Genomic DNA, 20,438 nt, shown 5'->3' with positions numbered 1-20,438 from the left:
CGGGGTCGGGGCCAGAGTGGCGGATGGGGTAGATGGGGGCGGGGCCACAGTTGTTGCTGACGTATACGAGGGCGGGGCCATAGTAGTTGCTGACGTCTGCGGGGGCGGGGCCATAGCAGTTGCTGCCGTATACGGGGCGGGGCCAGGGCGGCGCCTGCGCGCTGTGGGCTGTGGGCGCTGGCGCTGGAGGGGTGAGCGGCTGACGTCAGCAGGTGGCCTCTCTCGGCGTAGTGAAGGGAAGGCGCAATGGCGAGGAGCGCTAGGCCTCTGAGGAAAGCGCTGTGCGATGCGTTCCAGTTGCCGCTCACCCTGGCACGGGAGCGGCAGGCCAAGCACACCGTAAGGTAGCCTGTTTTTTACCCGTTAACCGTTGACAATCCGACCCGGTTCCCCCCCCGCCGGCTTCCGAGCCGCCGACCTTGGTGAGTTTGGGGGTCGCTTTCGCTACTCGACGCCAAAGGCTTTCTTTTCCTGAGCTCGGCGCTGTGAGCGGAGGCGGGTCGGCGCCGGCCCGCTGGTGGCGGAGGATGGGAGGGAGCGCGGCCCTGCGACTGCAGCTGGGGATCAGGGAGGAACAGCGCGGCGTTTAAACTACACAGCAATAGTTTCGGTGGCTGCAACCAGCCGGTGACTCCCTGGTTGCTCACGGGTTCAGCATCGCTGTCACTGTGATCTTCCTGAGACATTCCGGCTAAAGATTATCTAAAGTAAAGTAGAGTAACGATCGCTTTGTAACAAACAGCAAGTTACACTTCAGTTCATTTCAAGCATGATTTAAATAATGGTATAAAAACACACATTTTTTTTGCATAAGTTTAAGTTGTGCGGTGGATGGTTTTAAAGAACGAATAATTTTAAAATTTGTGTCAGTATGACAGTGGCATTATCACTTGTTAAGGAGAGATCGACAATTTATTAATGTCGCGATAGACCAAACGATGAAGGATGTCGAAAAAATACATTGCCACATACCATCATTTCTTTAAATGTTTTCCTGATATAATTGTACTTTGACTCTCATCTTGACCAGTTCCGAGTAAAATGTAAATATGTCTCACTTTTGGGCTTTGTTATTTTCATTAAATTATTCCTATCTATTTATGTCACTGAGTTTGCCTCTAAAGCAACAGTGTCTCAAGCTGTAAATTGGCAAGCGAAATAAATTGTGCTCCCTTGGAGTGTGCTTGGGGAGGCAAGCTGCAACCTTAGCAACTGACCAATTGAGTTTTGTGAAATAGTGATTGCTAATTAAAGTACTTATTTCTCAAATAATTAAACGACCTAAAGCATTTTTCATACTTTAACTCCTGACTTTATTCATTGGGTAATATTAAGGATGTATTGTATCTAAACTTGTACACATAATTCTTATTTTGGAAAAGCACTAGTGTGACCATGTTGATTCGCTTTTGACCAAGTTGCTTGGAGTGTAATACTTTAACCTTTGTAATTGCCTATTCCCGTTGCCATGTATTCTGGTAATAGCAGGGAGACAGGTAATCGCAGGGAGACAATGGAATCTGTCTTTTAAGCAAAGTATTTTGCAGCATCCAGCTACCAGTATTACTGTTCGATAGGCTTGGCAAAGTTGGAAGGGCATGGCGGGGAAAAGCAGTTCTTCCCTTTGGGAGCACCAGTGGTTGCATTTCTGAGATTACATTTTCAGTTAAATTTGATTTTAGCTTTTCAGCACTAATAAGTTAAACATTTAATTATGGTTCCTAGAGTACAAATTTAACCAATCCAGTAAATATTTAATTGTTCATATGACAATAAAACACTTTCTCTTGATATTCTTTACTTATTGTGAATTAACGTGTAGGCATATTTTTGATTGGGAGACAGTACCCATAGAAAATGTAAAATAGTTGGAAGAGTCAGTAAAAATTGGTCAAGAACCGAATCCTGTGTTTGCTAATATCTACCCTTCAAGAAATGGAGAATTATTCATGATGTCGATGTAGCCAGTCAATTTGGAGTTGGAGCCAGACAATATGGAAACAGGCCCTTCAACCTAACTCCAGTTTTGGTCTCCCCTATCTTGTGGTTATCTTGTTCACATTATTTATGCCCCTCATGATTTTACAAATCTCTAAGGTCACAACATAGTCTCCTACACTGTGTGGAAAAAGAACCTGCCTCTCCTCAAATCTTCAGACTTGACAATATCCCTGTAAATTTCCAGTTTAATGACAACCTTCAAAGAGCAAGGTGACCAGAACTGCAGAGCACTCCAAATGTGGCCTCACCAATATCTACAATTGTAACACAAGAACCTAACTTGTCCCCTCCAACACTTTCTTTACCATCCTGTTTTCTTTGTATCTTCCACCCCCAGATCTGTACTAGAACGCCTCCCAGGATCCTAACATTTAATGAGCAAATTCTGCCATTCTTTGCTTGCCAAAATGCAACCCTTTGCATTTGTCAGAATTAAACTCCATCTGCCGTTCCTTGGCCCAGTTGATCACAATCCTATTTTAATCTTGGGTAACTATTTTCACTGTCGATTATGCCACCACTTTTAATGTGATCTGCAAATTACCAACCATGCCATTTAATCTTGCATCTAAACCATCAATACAAATAATGAACAACCATGTACCCAGCATAAATTACTGTGGCATGCCACCAGTCTGTAAAGTAACCCTTGTCTACTACCCAAAAAAGACAAAGTGCTGGAGTAACTTAGCAAATCAGGCAGTACCTCCGAAGAACATGGATACGTGACTTTTCGTGTCGGGACCCTTCTTCAGGCTGATGGTAATTGGTGGGGAGAAAGATGGGGGTGGGACAAAGCCTGGCAAATGATAGGTGCATACAGGGGGGGGGGGGGGGGGGGGGGGTTAATATGCAGATGGTTGGACAAAGGCCAAAGATGAAAAGACAAAAAAGTGTGAGACAAGGAGTTGTGTCATCTAATCGTTTTGTCAAACACATGTGCTCGGTCTGTCAATGCCTGTTGGATCTCCCAGTTGCTAATCGTTTTAATTCCCACTCCCTTTCCCATACGGATCTCGCTGCCCTGGGCTTCCTCCATTGCTAGAGTGAAGTCACATGCAAATTGGAGGAACAGCACATCATATTCTGCTTTGGTAGCTTGTAACCCAATGGTATGAATTTTCCAATGTTAGGCAACCAACCTACAAACATCCCCCTCCCTTTTCACCCCTATCTTCCCTGTGGCCCACTTAGATGTGCATCGATTTCTTCCCCCTGTTCCTGTATCAAAGGCCTTGCTAAAGTCCATGCAGATATCTGCCACACTGCCCGCGTCTAGCTTCTTGGTCTCATCTTTAAAAAAATCTCACATTCGTAAGACACTATTTCCCATGCACAAAGCCATGGTCTGATCTATCCCTGATCCATCTGCCTTTCCAAAGCCTGTCTGCTCTCCACCGACGTGCTCTTTCTCAAATAGGGGCACAACGTTAGCCATCCAGTCTTCCGGCACCTCGCCTGAGACCATCAATAGTACAAATATTACCTCTTGTGGCTCCACAGTTTCTTCGAGGTTCCCACAATGTCTTGACGTCGTTGAACGGGTCCCAGAGATTGGCATGCCTTTAAGACCGTCTCGCACCTCATCCTCTGTAATGTGGACTCTCTTCACAATCACTCCCATCAACAACTTTATTAACTCCCTGAATCCCATAACTTCCATGTCTGTATCTATGGTGAATGCAGACAAGAAATAGTCATTTGACACTTTTCTCATTTCCTGTGACAAAGACAACCTTGTTGATCTTTAAGGGGCCCTATTTCCCCATGGTTACTCTTTGCTCTTAATACACATGTTGAATCTGTTTGGGTTCTCCTTTACCTTCTCTGCCAAAGCTATCTTTTGTCCCCTGTTTGTTGCCCTCCTGATTTCCCGCAAGTGTACTCTCTGTACTCAGGGATTTACTTGATCCTAACATATACCTCCTTTTTCATGACTGAAGCCCCAATGTCTTGTCATGGCAGAGTTTCTCTTCCTGGCAGCTCTGCCCTTCATTCCAACCGGAACATTCTGGCCCAGAATTCTCGCTGTCTTGAGTTTTAAAAGCCCCTCACTTTACCTGCATGCAACCTCCTCCAATCAACTTTTGGAAGTTCCTATCTGAATACCATCAATATTGCCCATGACCCAATTTAGCACTTCAACATTTGAACCAGTCTTATCCTTTTCCACAATTATCTTTAACCTATTAGAATTTTGATCACTTTGATCCCCAATAACATTTCAATGAAACTGCCCTGCCATATTTCCCAGGAGAATATTGCATGTTGCTGTTTCTCTGGTAGAAACATCACCATGTATTGAGAAGGTACACAAAATTGCTGGGGAAACTCAGCGGGTGCAGCAGCATCTATGGAGCGAAGGAAATAGGCGACGTTTCTAGGAAGAAGGGTTTCGGCCCGAAACGTCGCCTATTTCCTTCGCTCCATAGATGCTGCTGCACCCGCTGAGTTTCCCCAGCAATTTTGTGTACCTTCGATATTCCAGCATCTGCAGTTCCTTTTTGAACACCATGTATTGAGAATTGTTTTCTGAACACATTTAACAAATTCCGCCCCAATCAAGCCCTTGGCACTCTGGCAGCCGCAGTTGATTTTTAAAATTGAAAATTAAAATCCCCTACTATTGTAACCATGTTATTTTTGCAGCGGTCCTTTCCTCCGTTAATTCTCACGATCATTAGGATCCAATGATGCAATCCCATCAAAGCGACCATCCCCCCCCTACCCCTCCTTATTTCTCAATTCCACCAAGATAGCGTCACCAGGTGACCTGCCAGGAATATTCCTTCTATTTGCCATCATGATGTTCTACCAAATCAAAAATGCAAGAGTATTTCAATATTTATGCACTGAAGCTTGGGGTCTTCCATGACTATCTCAAAGTGTTTGGCTGCATTACTACTAATTGATGCATGCATTCCCAATGGCCCCACAGTGAAAGATGCCAGTTTCTAACCAGTTCAGTTTATGCCTCGTGATAGTAAGGAACAGTTGAACACATTTGATACAAAAATGTTTAGGGACCCAGCAATACTCCTGCTGAGGAGACACAAGAGACTGCAGATGCTGGAATCTTGAGCAAAAAAAACAAGCTGTTGGATGAACTCAGCGGGTCAGGCAGCCTCTATTGCAGATGATGTTGCTGGTTGGGATCCTCCTTCAGATGGAATATTCTTGCTGTAATATTGATAACTTGCACTCCAGAACCAGTCACTACTTGAAAAAGTAGAAAATTACCCACGTTAGATTTATCTAAAGAGAAAGCAGAACAAACCAGTCTGCCAACTGCTGTTATATTAATTTGCTATCAATTATCAACAAACTAATGGAACATTGTTGACAATTGGCACTTGTTGATAACTTCACCAGTGCCCAATTTATGTTCTGTCAGGATCACTCCAGTCCAGAATACACTGCAGCCCCAATCCCAATCAAGGACTTATTACGATTACAGTTAAAAGGACTGAATTCCAGTGTTGAAGTGACTAAGAGTGGTTTCAAGAACGGAGTAAAAGTGAAGTGGCATCATACTCAAAGATTGTGATTATAGAAAGCAATTTTGTTCCCTTCCTGTGGATATGATAGCAAGCTGGGTTTTTTTTTTTGGTGCAGTGCCCTGAGTTACAACCTCCTTGAACCTCCCTTGGTTATAAACACGGAAATAGGAATGTTTTTGCATTGTTTGGTGAAAGTATATAATTGTTCTTTATATGTTTGAGGATTTAAACCTGATGAATTTAAAGAAAAGGAATGAAGGATGTTGTACAACTTGAGAGACTTGTTTTTAGTGATGGTGTTCCCATGCAACTAGTCTTAGTCCTACCTACTGAATTACCTCCTTTGGGGGGTGATGCTTAAGAATCTTCAAGTTTCAGTCTGCAGAAGGGACCCAACCAGAAATGCGGCATGTTCATTCCCTCCACAGATGCTGCCTGACCTGCTGAATTTCTCCAGCACTTTGTGTTTTACTGAAGTACAGTTTAACTTGTCTGGGCTTTCTCTATCTATCACTTTTTCAGACATCAGGATTAGAAAGAAGGTGAAGTAGGATGCCACAGTTACGCAACTAGTGGAGCTGCCTTCTAACAATGCCAGAGACCCGGGTTCAATCCTGATGTTGAGTGCTTTCTGTGTGAAGTGTGCACATTCTCCCCGTGACCGAATGGGTGCTCCAGTTTCCTCTCGCATCCTAAAGATGTGCAGGTTGGTTGGTTAATTGGTCACCATAAATTTCCTCTAACGTGCAAGTGAGTGATAGAATCCGGGGAGAGATGATGAGAATGTTGGGAGTACAAAAAAGGAGTTGGTGTAAATGGAATGGTTGGCACAGATTATGGCTGGAGGACTTCTTGTGTCTCTCTTCTGTGAAGAACTATCTATCAATTTAGATGTATGTTGCATGATTTTTGACCCCTGCTGCTTTTCTACAGTAATATTGCAGTGAAGTTTTCCCTTGGGCTCCTCTGTTCCATAGAAAACAGTCCTAGATTATCCAGTCTCGGCTACAATTTTCCAGTCTTGCTAACATCTGTCTAAACTGCTCTGCACCCTTAACAGAACAAACAAATTGGTTCTGTAATATGATGACCAGAGCTATATGCAGTACTCGGGCTATGATCCAATTAACACACATATCTCTTCTATTCTGTCCCTTGGCTACTTAAAATAAAGCAATCAATTGAACTACTGATTAACCAGCCCCACTGTCTTTAAGGATCTGTGGACATACACTCCAAGGCCCTTTAAGGTTTAAGAAAGTCCATTTAAAGTTTTCATATGCCAGATCATTTTATGAGGTCAAAAGCTTTATTCCTTCCTGCCAGTCCAAGTTTTGTGCCATCTGCAAATGTTATTGTGCCATCAGTAATCTATTTTGATGATTTACGAGAAAAAAAACAAGGACCTATTATTGAGCCTCAATGAATCCTTCTGGTAGCAACCCAACTGGTTCCCTATATGCATCGGATCCCGTGGATTATACTTCTTTAATTAGCACATATTGCAGGACCTTGTCAAACATCTTGCTAAAATCCATGCAGACTCTATTGCATGCATCAACCTTATTGAATCTCTTGTTATCTCTTTAAAAAATTCAAATAAGTTGGCCAGATATCAACTATTACCATGTCGGCTTGCAAGTTAAAATACAGGTGACAGCTTTGAATGATGTGGAAATGACAGCTGTTGAATTATTTTAATCGGGAGAGATTTCACAGCATGGAGGAGTATTTCAGTAACAGCTGGACTGAAGCAAAAAAAGATGGAAGCCAAAAAACAGATTGAAGTAGATGACCTCCCTGACCATATAGCTTGGTATCGTGTAGGGTATTGTGATATTTTGCTCCAGCTAAGATATTGGCTTTGGGGGAGTTTAAGGAGCAAAGCTCTTGGCAGTGTGGAAAGAATGGCATTGATCTTTTCTATTAGGAGGAATATCTGCTGCTTCAGGAATAGATATCAGGAGACAACAGACGGGCCAGGAGTAATACATCCAGGTTGGATGTCATGATTATACACGTGGAATCTGATCTTGAAGAGGCATGTAGCATGGATGTTGGCTCACGATATCATGCCAGCCTTCAATGTCTACACTAGTTCCAATTTCCAGCACTGTCCGGTGGTCTTCTATTCTGCTGTGCCGTTATTTAAGAACTACTTAAATATTGTGAAAGGGCCGCGTCTACTCGGCTACTCCTTAAACCCATGCCCTCTGGTTACAGATCTGTCTGCCATGAGAAAATGTTTCTATTATTCACCCCATCTACACCTCCCATAATGTTGTTCACCTCATTTGGATCCCCTCGGCCTTCCCCGTTCCAAAGTAAAACAAAATTTAGTCTTTCCAGTATATTTTCATAGCTGAAGCATTCCATCCCAGGCAATGTCCCAGTGAATCTTACCTGTACCCTCTCCAGTGCAATCCCATTCTATGTTTGATATGGTGACCATAACTGCACACAGTATTTCAGCAGTTATTTCATAACTAACACTGTGCACTGTAACTCTTCATTTGTGCTAGCGTCATCAAAGATTGCTTTTGGTATTTATAATAGTGCAATGTCATCTGTGAGAAGTGCAAAGATCTTGTGTACATTTCTAAGGATTCTTGATGGCAACAAGAGATGAAGTGGTTGAGGCAGGAGGTGGGAAACCTTTTGCTTTCATAATGTCTTCAGATCTCCATAAACATCTCCATGACTTGTTGGAATCTCAGACCAATGTCAATTTGCAAATAAATATTGATGTTTTACAGCTCTGAAGTGATTTCACATTTCTGTACAGTTCAGGAGCAAACTAGCCCCTTTTGTTTGTCCTGGGTTCTATTGCTATGTGACAAAGTACCATAGACGTCAAAGATTGCTGTATTTATTTTATTTGTGCAACGTGACTAGTTAGTAACTCAGTAGTGACTTAAATGCTGACTTTAACCTTGATACAAACTTTACTTGGCAAACATGTGAAATTGACATTGCTTTAGTGTAACATTTTCATTTTCCATTACTTCATTTCGGTCTGACTTAATTACAGTCTCTGATGCAACAGTGATTTGAAGAATTAACGTGACATTTAATATTTTATCCAGAAAAATGTGGAGCACTTCATTAAATGGCATTGTATTTGGGATTATATTCAATACTTAGCTGGAGACACAAGAGAATACAGATGCTAGAAACTGGAGCAACAAAAAAATCTGCTTGAGGAACTCAGTGGATCAGGCAGCATTTGCTTGATGAGGGGAGGGAAATTGTTGAATGAGTCCTGATGCAGCGTTTCAGCCTAAAATGTTGACCATTCCTACACACGTGCATGCGTACATACTTTATACCATGTTTTAATGTAATAATTTTGTGTGGACTGCCTATGAGCAGTAACTGAAAATCTGAAAAACTGCAGATAACTTAAATCTGAAATTAAAAAGAATGTTGGAAATACACAGCAAGATGGGCAGCATCCACAGAAAATAAGCAAATTCAAGCATTTCTAACGACCCTTCTTCAGAACTGAACAAGTAATTAAGCAAGAGCGTTAAGTTGCAGACAGTGGGAGGGTTGGAATGAACAAAAGGAAAGCCTTGGGTGGGGAACAAGGTTATTCAATTGATATAATGTTGGCAAGCTATTGTGTCTCCGTATTGTTAGCATGGCACTGTCAGCTTATTTCATGCACAATTGGGATTCAAAAGGTGGTTGAGCAGCAAGCCGCAACTATCCACCTTAGAAGGATGCAAAGTGCTAGTGCTGTTTCTACTATCCACCTTGGAAGTATATTCATGAACAAGTTATAGAAAAGGTGGTTTGAGGTAAGCAAGAATGCAGAGTTACAAAGTTACAATCTAATCAGCCATGATGCTACCGAATACCAGAGCAGGCCTGAGTGTCCAGATGGTGGTCTTTCACTCTTAATTCATAAGTTTGTATGTAGGATGCAATATGTTTGTATGTTCATGCTGGGTGAAATGGAAAATGTGTGAGATCTTTGAGCTTTAATGGACCCAGAATGAAATAAGATAAATTGATATGTAGCAGTGAACTTGTTTAAATGTTGGAATACATATTTTCATGTTTAATAAATAGGTAATATTAATTATTAATCTAATAATAGGTATCTGGCTTCTTGTGGGATTCTAATGAACAGAGTTCCTACGCTCAAGACACCAAGACATTGCCATGCACAACAACGGAATTTCTTCAACTTTGCTGGCCCCCTAATAAACAAGAAGAAGGAGTATTCTGAGAGACGAGTAATAGGGTTGGTCACTTTCACGTTATCTACATTTTTTTGTTTTGCATTTAATAGGTTTGACATTAAGCCTTAATTGAATTTCTCCATATATTTAGGTTTTCCATGTTGGAAATGTACAACGTTGTCTCCGGTGTTGCTGACTACAAACATTTTGTACCCTGGTGCAAGAAATCGGATGTGATATCTAAACGTTCAGGATATGCCAAAGCTCAATTAGAAATAGGATTTCCACCAATAGTTGAACGGTATACATCAGTTGTGACCCTGGTACGACCACATTTAGTTAAGGTAAATTTTCATTTTATAATCTGGTGGTATATTTTTGTAATTAATATCATTGACATTTTGTGGCTAGTTTGTTTTTCTGCAAATGTGTTTTGCCTCCCAATTTTCTCCTTTTTCCTGGTTCTCCCAAAGATATTGATCACTTGTTGAAATGGATACTGTTCAGCTATCACTAGTTGGCCAAGGTGGCCAGTATTCTTGTGAACCTTGGTAATGAGACTTCAAAAGATATCGCAGTGAAAAGCAACACTGACTACCAAAATATTTGGAATTTTATATGGTGCTGTTTGAGGAGGATCGAGTTATCCTTTTCCCTACAACCATTTCCTCAGGATAATGGATAATTGTATTGTCTTTCAGTGTTCAACTCACTTAGCACAGATGAGAGATCCCATTTAGAACTTTCCATGTTTATATCACTTTGCTGTCCAGTGGATAAAGCTCATGGCATCGTATAATTATCAGTTTCATAATGTATGAAACAAAAATCGAATTTACAAAAAGCAAAAAAAAAATCTGTGTGATCCAGTATTTTTAGTTCTTTATCCAATTTGTAAAAGGAAATTATAAAAAATTATTATATGTTGTTAGTCAGTGTTATTTTTCACCATGATATATTTTGAAGTCTCGTTACCCAATTAGCAAAAACAATACTTTGATTGTTCTATTAAAAACTTTCAATTTCAATAAACTAAAATATATTGGAGAAAGTTGAATTCAGTGATCAGATATTCCTGTCTGGAATGCATTTCCTTCCTTCCATTTTGATAGTTGGAATAAAGAGTAGACTATTTTTTAAATGGGCCGCAAATCCAGAATTCTGAGGGCCAAAGGGACTTGGGAGTGCTGGTGCAGGATTCCCGAACAGTTAATCTGCAAGTTGAATCGGTTGTAAAGAAAGCAAACTCAATGCTCGCATTTATTGTAAGAGGCTAAAATACAAAAACTGGGATGATATGTTGAGGCTCTATAAGGCACTGGTAAATTCGTGAGCAATTTTGGGCAACATATCTGAGGAAGGACGTGCTGGCTTTGGAGAGGGTCCAGAGGAGGTTTACAAGGATGATCCCAGGAATGAGTGGGTTAACATATGATAAGCATTTGTCGGCACTGGGCCTGTACTCGCTGGAGTTTAGAAGAATGAGAGGGGATCTCATTGAAACGTACCGAATAGTGAAAGGTTTGGATAGAGTGGGTGGAGAGGATGTTTCCATGATTGGTAGGGTCTTGGACTACAGATCATAGCCTCAGAATTGAAGGATGTTCATTTCGGAAGGAGATGAGGAATATCTTTAATCAGAGGGTGGTGAATCTTTTTTGCCACAGAAGGCTGTGGAGGACAAGTCAGTGGATATTTTAAAGGCAGAGATAGATAGATTCCTGATTATTACCGGTGTTGGGCGTTATGGGGAGAAGGCAGGAGAATGGGGTTAGGAGGGAGAGATAGATCACCCATGATTGAATGGCAGAGTGGACTTGATGGGCTCAATGGCCTAATTCTGCTCCTATCACTTATGACCTTCCTTAAAATTCACATTAGGCATAACTCTTCCATTCTAATTTTGGTGCACGCACTTCCCTCGTAATTTTGGTAAGTGTGCATTTTGTCCATTCCCTTGTAAACTTTAGAAAATTTCCATTTATTTTATCGTTCACAGCAAGGATGATGACTATTCAAGGAAAGTATCTTTCTGTTACCTCCACACCATCCTTGGCCTTAACAAAATCCACTGAATGGGAACTAGAAAACAAAAACGCAGATCTCTGTAATGCTAGATTTAGACCTGGATAACTAAGCAAACTGCTGGTCCTGGTTTTCCCATTACCATCTGAGTCATTCATTGGAATGTCATTTATTTGCATGTGTGCAATGTGTGTAAGTTTTCTCATATGCCTCTTTTCAAATTGGACGAACTTGTATGTGGATATCTTGTGTGCTATAGCTGGAAGCGGTAAACTTTTCCACCTTTTGATTTGGATTTTTAGTTCTCATCACCTGTTATCTGACAACAGCAATGGCTTGTGACCTGCTACTAGGTTTCTGCCAACACTTATGTAATAGCTGCCAAGTGGAGCTCGTGGTCTATTGCGTGGACTTGCTTATTTAATCTCCTTTACAAGCAGACATCAGATCTGTTCCCACTTTATATACAGCTGGAACTTTATCCTCTGGAACTCTGTCCTCTCATTTTGACCTGTCAAGTATTTCCTTCCACTGCTCTCTGCGTTCCTATAATTTAGTTATCAAGTCACAATGAACAGGGTCATGATTTTTTTTAAATTGCTGAATATTCCATATCCCATTTTTATAAACAAAAATACATTTTGCAGATTTTAACTTGAGTTGAGATCCATATAAATGGAAAAGCATGTGGAATCTGCAGGCTGCAGAGATATTGCATTGAATTTTAGCAAACAAGTTATGCAATTAAGTTCTAATATTTTGTGGGTTAGTACTTCTAGCCTGCATTATCTTCACCCAAAAGCACTTTGAGATCTGTGTCCTGATCAATTCTTATTGAATCATTTTGTGATAGGGGCAACAATTAGAATTAAAGGGTGCTCTTTTAGAAAGGAGGTGAGGAGGAACTTCTTCAGTCAGAGGGTAGTTAATCTATGAAACATTGCCACAGAGGGCTGTGGAGGCCAAGTCAGTGGATATTTTTAAGGCAGAGATAGACACATTCTTGATTAGAACGGGTGTCAAGGGTTATTGGGAGATGGCAGGAAAATAGGATTAGGAGGCAGAGATCAGCCATGATTGAATGGCGGAGTAGACTCCATGGGCCGCATGGCCTAATTCTACTCCTATAATTTATAACTTGTGAACAAAGTATTAAAGGCTATTGTATCATGAGCAGTTTGTTTTTGGAAAATTGTATGATGTGCTAACTCTATCAATGGAAATGTTTGAACAAATTAAGTGAATTGTAGTGTTTAATGTTTTCATAATACAATTAACATTCTTGTTGAACCATTTATTATAGGCCTCTTGTACAGATGGGAGACTATTTAATCATTTGGAGACAAATTGGCGATTCAGCCCTGGAGTTCCCGGATATCCAAGGACCTGCACTGTGGATTTTTCGGTAGGCCACATGAGAATTCCTGCCTTTAACTGGAGATTGATGTTAACTTTTACCAACGATAGCAGTTGTTGGTTTCCATCTAAATATAGAGCATCCTAGCTACTGAACTCGACCAAGTGTGATTGCTTCTTAGATGTCCCATCAGAATATGTTCTTTGAGATTGTTATCCTTTGACTATTTGCTCGACTGGACAAATCAAAGAGAAAGTAATGACTTTACCTGTAATAAGAACAGGAAAAAACCCATCACACCAATCAGCAAGATCGAATTTTAATCATAATTCAGCAATCGCGTTAGCAGTTGAGAGTAGGGCAAAATGGAAAATTATTTTAGATTTTAAAGCAAAGGAGTACATTTCACTAGTTTATGACTATCCATTTTTAACCCCCTCAAATATCCTTTAGATAGACACAAATTGCTGGTTAACTCTGCGGGACTGACAGCATCTTTGGATGGAAGGAACGGGTGATGTTTCTGGTCGAGACCCTTCTTCAGACTGAAGAAGGGTCTCGACCCAAAACGTCACCCGTTTCTTCTGTTCAGAGATGCTGCCTGTGCTGCTGAGTTACTCCAGCATTTTGTGTCTATCTCCAGCATCTGCAGTTCCTTCCTACACATGCTCCTTTCTCCTTTGATTTGAGTGATACGATTTCTGTCCGAGAAGACTGATGTGACTCAAGGCTAGATGCATGCACTGGAACCATTGTTAATTGTGCCAACCAGGTTAAATTGCAAACTAGTAGGATATTCAGCCCATTAAGTTTGCGATTGCAAACATTCTTAGGCAGGTGTTTCTGCAGACTGGATAGCATGCAACAAAAGCTTTTCACTGCACCTTGGTACACGTGACAATGAACTAAACTAAAAGCTGTTCCAGAGGAAGTTGGCTCTGAGAAAGCTGTTGTGCCATAAAAATCTTTGTCCAATATTATTTGATTTATCCAACACTACATCATCTCTTTATGTATTTTCCAAATCCACCTGTACAAAAACATGAATTATAAGTTAACTCATAAACTTTTTATGAGCTAATCTATAAGAATCTAATTTGGCAGGATCTGATTTTAATCAGCGTTAAGCCATTGCCAAATTGCATCAACAATTAAGAGGGTGGTGGGGGGAGGGGGTTAAATCAAATACATTTCAGAAGGTTATGACTCAATTTTGAACTCCCAGAAATCTTTTCTTTAATTCGAAGAAGACTCAAGACTAAATGCAAGCACTGGCACCATTTTTAATTGTCACTCGGCCCCATTGAGTTTGAAATTATTAAACATTCATTGGCAGGTTGTTTCCGAGGAGAATGGCTGTGAATGATTTTCAGCCATCAAAGTCTACCGATGTAATTTGAAAGCATTTGTCCTATGCTACATACCACTTTATGTATTATCCCAATTTAGACTCCATCTAACCTTCACTCAGTAGCAATGTAATGATCTTTGTCCTAAGTAACTAAATACAACTTGGTGTATAACAAAGGGACGGGGCCCTTCGGCCTGCCATGTCTATGCTGACCATGATGCTAATCTAACTTATCCTATCTGCTTGAAAACGGGGTGTATGATGGAATATATCGACGTGCCCATGGATGTCAACATGCCCCTCCTGACATGACCATTGTCTATGTCCTTTCCCTGGGTGAATACTGGTGCAAATTACTCATAAGGCCTGCCTACTTCCTCTGGCTTCAGTCATTAATTGCCTTCTTCATCCTTGAGTGGACCTACCCTTCCCCTAACTGCTCTCTTACTCCTAATCAATATATAAAATGCCTTTGGATTATTTTTAATCGTACATACCTAAGACATTTCAAGGCCCTATTTGCCACTTGCTATTTCCTTATTTTAGTTTGTTCTTGTTTACTTTATAATCCTCAAGGGCACTGTCTGAATTCAAGTTTCAAATCTTTACATATGCTTCCCTTTTTTTCTTTTGGACTAAATGTGCGAAATCTCCTGTCATCCAAGGTTCCCAAAGCTTGCCATCCTTGTCTTTCAGGAAAATTCCTGGACCTGCGCTCTAGCCAGCTGCCCTTTAGAGAACTCCTTCATGTCATATGTAACTTTACCTTCAAATACCTGCTCCTAATCTACTCTTCCCCATCTTCTGCCGATCACTGTGGCAGTTAGCAATACACAATTCAGCATTTTCATCCGAGGACCAGTCTATTTCTATCCACAACTATTGTAAAAATGTATGGAGTTATGATCACTGTTCCTCAATGAAACTTCTATCTCCTGGGAAGGCTCATTCGTGTAGCATGGCCTGTCCCTAGCTCAACAATCAGCATGTTTTAAGAATCCCTTCAGGATGTTACTAACAAATTCTGCCCCATCTATGCTCCTACCACTAAGGGAATCCCTTTCAATATTGAGAAAGTTAACCCACTACATTACCCTGTTTTTATAACTTCTCATCATCCGATTGGGAGATTTATAGTATTATACCATCAGTGTGATTTCTTATTCCAGACTTCTAGCCATATGGCCTTGCTGGCTGAACCCTCCAGGATGACCCATCTAAGTGCAGCTGCAGCATTCTCCCTGAATAGCCACTCAACTACCCATCTCTTTTACTCAACTACCCACTCAACACCCACTTCTATCATGTCTGAAAAAATTTGCCTTGCGGTAATGCTGTTCACTTCTCTCCAAAGCCCAATACTCATCAAAGCCTGCAATGTGACCTCAATCGCAGTATGTGGACAATCAGGACAGCCCTTCTCAAAATGGCTGCTTCCTGCCTTTTATATACTCGCTGTGCCTTTGTAAACACTGTCCTTTGGCTCAACACAAGGCTTGCTGATAGGCCTTATCTCGGATTGCACTTTTAAAGACTTTCTTTGACCTTGATGCTAGGCCTGCTGCTGAACAAATCCATATTCTAATACCAAAATTTCAGGATTATGTATATACACAGAGTGATGGAATAACTCAGCAGGTCAGGTAGCATCCCTGGAGAACATAGATGGGTAACATTTAGGGTAGGGACTCTTCTTCAGACTGCTCGGTTCCGGATCATTTCAATTCTCAGACCGGGTCTAATCCTGATTAATGCCCCTGTCCCACTTAGGAAACCTGAACGGAAACCTCTAGAGACTTTGCGCCCCACCCAAGGTTTCCGTGCGGTTCCCGGAGGTTGCAGGTAGTGGAAGCAGGTAGGGAGACTGACAAAAACCTCCGGGAACCGCACGGAAACCTTGGGTGGGGCGCAAAGTCTCCAGAGGTTTCTGTTCAGGTTTCCTAAGTGGGACAGGGGCATAAGGGTGCTGTCTGCATGGCGTTTGTACATTCTCCCTGAGTTTGTACATTTTCTCTGAGTGCTCCGGTTTCCTCTCACTCCAAAGACGTACAGGTTTGTCGGTTCATCAGCTTTTGTAAAGTGTAATTGTCCCTAGTGTGTGAGATAGTACAAATGTATGGGGTGATCGTTGGTTGGCGTGGACTGAAGGGACTGTTTCTACGCTGTATCTCGTCTAAAGTTGCTTCATAGCACCAGAGGCCGGGTTCACTTTTAATCTTGAGTGTTGTCTGTGTGAAGTGTGTTCATTTATTATTGTGTGTACAGAGGTACAGTAAAAAGGTTGATCTTCATGCTGTCCGGTCACATCATTTAAAACTCTTTAAAAAGTCTATTCTTGGCCTCGGGTGATATGTCATTTCTTATCCTATCACACTAAGGCCCAGTGTCCTGGCAGCACTGGATGGATGAACCAGGAATCGGCCTGACTCAGCATCATGCTGTTTCTCCTTCCACCATTGCTCTGTGCAATTGCAGCCAGATGTGCTCTATCTACTTGCTCACCTGGCTTCTGGAAGGGTCTCAACCCGAAATGTCACCCATTCCTTCTCTCCAGAGGAGGATGTTGCCAGGTCTAGAGGGTGTGAGCTATAGGGAGAGGTTGAGTAGGCTGGGACTCTATTCCATGTAGCGCAGGAGGATGCGGTGTGATCTTATTGAGGGATACAAAATCATGAGAGGAATAGATCGGGTAAATCACAGTGTATCTTGCCCAGAGTTGGGGAATCGAGGACCAGAGGGCATAGGTTCAAGGTGAAGGGGAAGAGATCTAATAGGAATCCCAGGGGCAACGTTTTCACACAAAGGGTGGTGGGTGTATGGAACAAGCTGCCAGAGGAGGTAGTTGAGGCTGGGACTATCCCATTGTTTAAGAAACAGTTAGACAGGTACATGGATAGGACAGATTTGGAGGGATATGGACCAAGCGCAGGCAAGTGGGACTAGTGTAGCTGGGACTGTTGGTGGTGTGGGCAAGTTGGGCCGAAGGTCCTGTTTCCACACTGTATCACACTATGACTCTACATGCTGCCTATCCCATCGAGTTACTCCGGCATTTTGTGTCTATCTTTACTGTAGGACCAAATTCAAAAAGCCAGAATGCTGAAAGATTTCTTGTTGCCCTGGGATCAAATCAACACCAGTACAACATTCAATGTGGGATGGGATTTTTTTTGTTCTAGTATATTCAGATTCTAGAATCTTAAATGCAAATTGTGGATTCTATGAACTGTGGGTTAATCCCCAGGATATTATGACAACTGCACATTTTCCAGGTTTTTCCAATATTGTTTTAGCAATAGGTGAACTCAGCCACTCTTTCCATCCTGGTCTTCACTGGTCAAATTACCCGAAGATTATTATCTGTAATTGAAATGATCTTCCAACTATGAGAAGGAACCTGTATTTTCAGATTAATGCTGTATACTGTCATTGAGGCACAATTTGCTCTGTATATAGAAAAAGCTATGTAGGTTTGCAATAAAGCAGTGATGAGTTTAGCATTCAATGAGCCCATGCTGGCTGCAGCTTTACCTATGGCAGTAAATCATTACCTTTTTTAAATATCTGTAAAAACTCTTGTGGTTTCCTGAGTCTGGACTGGAGTATAACACACTCCTTTGGTAAATTTCAAATGTAATTTATTTCTAATTGGTATTGATTGCCTTTTTGTGCATTATTATGATGTTAATTTTATTCTATGCTTTGTTTTACGACCCACAGATTTCTTTTGAATTCCGTTCTTTGCTGCACTCTCAGCTTGCCACTGTGTTTTTTGACGAGGTTGTTAAACAGATGGTAGCAGCATTTGAAAGAAGAGCAAAAAAGTTGTATGGTCCAGAAACCAACATCCCACGAGAACTTATGCTTCATGAGGTGCATCACACGTAAATAAAAGCTGGAAGGAACCGTTGTAGGTCCCCTTCTTGAAAGTTGTATAGATTTATTTATTAGTGTGGCACATTTCCACTTCTGCAAATGTGGGGGTGACCTTCATTACCTACTTGTAACACTTGATTTTATAATATAGCACTGTAACTTTATTGGAAAGGTCTTTTGACAGTGTTACATGCAAAACGCATACAAGTATACATGTATATAAAGTGCAAATTATTCAGTTGTAACTAAATGTAATATTTCCACATGTGCATTATTAAGTTGGACTGACTGCAATAATTTGTGCAGATTGAGAAGGCAGTCATGTCGTGTGTTTGGCCATGCGGGTAATGTGAGTAGTGAATTTAGTGTCAGACACTAACTCCTATATGTCTAAATATACACTATAAAGGCAAACAAGTGAACATATTCTCATACGGAATTTTTTTTAACGTACCTTTATTTATCTTAATCCTCAGCTGAGATGGAGCCATCATAATTTCAATAGTTGTAAAATGGAAATCAATGATTTGTCAAATCATAAGGCATCAAATAAATATATAAATGGGAAAAAACCCTTTATAACAGAGGCTTTCATACTCCTGTCAATTCTGGTGTAGCCAGCTGAGAATTTACTTTGCTCTGTAAGAAAGAGCAAAAAGCCTGTCATAATATATAGGTATAAAAAGAGCCTCTTGCACTCCCAGTGAGATTCATAACTAGTTGATTTAAATAATCAGCCTCAATTCAACCCAGTCACTCTATTTTGAAGAGACTGACAAAAGTACTTCCAATGATTCTCTTTGTGGTGTAGGGAGGGCATACAGTGCCCTCCATGTTTGGGACAAAGACCCATCATTTATTTATTTATTTATCCTCTGTACTCCACAATTTGAGATTTGTAATAGAAAAAAATCACGTGGTTAAAGTGCGCATTGTCAGATTTTACGAAAATGCCATTTTTATACATTTTGGTTTCACCATGAAGAAATTACAGCAGTGTTTATACATAGTTTCTCCCCCCCCCCCCCCCCCCCCCCCCCCCCCCATTTTCAGGGCACCATAATGTTTGGGACACAGCAATGTCATGTGAATCAAAGTTGTCATGTTTAGTATTTTGCAAGCAATGACTGCTTGAAGTCTGCGATTCATGGACATCACCAGTTGCTGGGTGTCTTCTCTGGGGATGCGCTGCCAGGCCTGTATTGCAGCCATCTTTAGATTATGCTTGTTTTGGGGGCTAGTCCCCTTCATTTTCCCCTCAGCATATAAAGGTCATGCTCAATTGGGTTCAGATTGGGTGATTGACTTGGCCACTCAAGAATTCACCATTTTTTAGCTTTGAAAAACTCCTTTGTTGCTTTAGTAGTATGTTTGGGATCATTGTCTTGCTGTGGAATGAACCGCCAGCCAATGAGTTTTAAGGCATTTGTTTGAACTTGAGCAGGTAGGATGTGTCTATACACTTCAGAATTCATTATACTACTACCATCAGCAGTTGTATCATCAATGAAGATAAGTGAGCCAGTACCTTCAGCAGCCACACATGCCCAGGCCATAACACCCCCACCACTGTTTCACAGGTGAAGTGGGATGCTATGGATCTTGGGCATTTCCTTCTCTCCTCCATACTTTGCTCTTGCCATCACTCTGAGATAAAGTTAATCTTTGTCTCATCAGCCCTTTTTCCAGAACTGTGTTTGCTCTTTAAAGTACTTCTTGGCAAACTGTAACCTGGCCATCTATTTTTGCGGCTAACCAGTGGTTTGCATCTTGCAGTGTAGCCTCTGTATTTCTGTTCACGGAGTCTTCTGCGGACAGTGGTCTTTGACAAATCCGCACCTGACTCCTGAAGTGTTTCTGATCTGCCGGACAGGTGTTTGGGGATTTTTCTTTATTGAGAGAATTCTTCTGTCATCAGCTGTGGAGATCTTCCTTGCCCTGCCTGTCCCTTTGCGATTAGTAAGCTCTTCTTCTTAACAAAATGTTCCAAACAGTTGATTTTGGTAAGCCTAAGGTTTACGTTTTATTATTTCTCAGTCTCATAATGGCTTCTTTGACATGACTTTGGTCCTTGTGTTGATAAACAGCAATAAGTTTCCAAAGATGATGGAAAGACTGGGTGCTAAGAGCTCACTTAT

General features: G+C 41.2%; 1 protein-coding gene across 2 annotated transcripts; it reads left to right on the top strand.

Annotated features, from left to right (window-relative positions):
- The first annotated feature begins 165 nt into the window (after positions 1 to 165).
- On the top strand, positions 166 to 18,744 carry coq10b (coenzyme Q10B). 2 transcript variants are annotated; one of them, XM_033023704.1, is made up of 6 exons: positions 195 to 344; positions 6,024 to 6,207; positions 9,607 to 9,753; positions 9,843 to 10,035; positions 13,020 to 13,121; positions 18,145 to 18,744. In XM_033023704.1, the coding sequence occupies exons 2-6, from the start codon at positions 6,119 to 6,121 to the stop codon at positions 18,310 to 18,312; spliced, it is 699 nt and encodes a 232-aa protein (XP_032879595.1). In that variant the 5' UTR covers positions 195 to 344; positions 6,024 to 6,118; the 3' UTR covers positions 18,313 to 18,744. The 2 variants fall into 2 exon arrangements, with proteins under 2 accessions (XP_032879594.1, XP_032879595.1); XM_033023703.1 differs by lacking the exon at positions 6,024 to 6,207 and having other exon boundaries at positions 166 to 344.
- The last annotated feature ends 1,694 nt before the right edge of the window (positions 18,745 to 20,438 follow it).

The sequence above is a fragment of the Amblyraja radiata genome, chromosome 7 (genome assembly GCF_010909765.2).
Source record: "Amblyraja radiata isolate CabotCenter1 chromosome 7, sAmbRad1.1.pri, whole genome shotgun sequence".
Lineage (NCBI taxonomy): Eukaryota > Metazoa > Chordata > Chondrichthyes > Rajiformes > Rajidae > Amblyraja > Amblyraja radiata.
This window is presented reverse-complemented; position numbering and strand designations above follow the sequence as displayed.

Bases quoted from the DNA above. Each gene is read 5' to 3' on its own strand.
- coq10b (XM_033023703.1), top strand. From the start codon at position 247: ATGGCGAGGAGCGCTAGGCCTCTGAGGAAAGCGCTGTGCGATGCGTTC. The intron at 9,754-9,842 runs GTTGGTCACTTT...CCATATATTTAG, and splicing joins TCTGAGAGACGAGTAATAGG to GTTTTCCATGTTGGAAATGT. The intron at 13,122-18,144 runs GTAGGCCACATG...TACGACCCACAG, and splicing joins CCTGCACTGTGGATTTTTCG to ATTTCTTTTGAATTCCGTTC.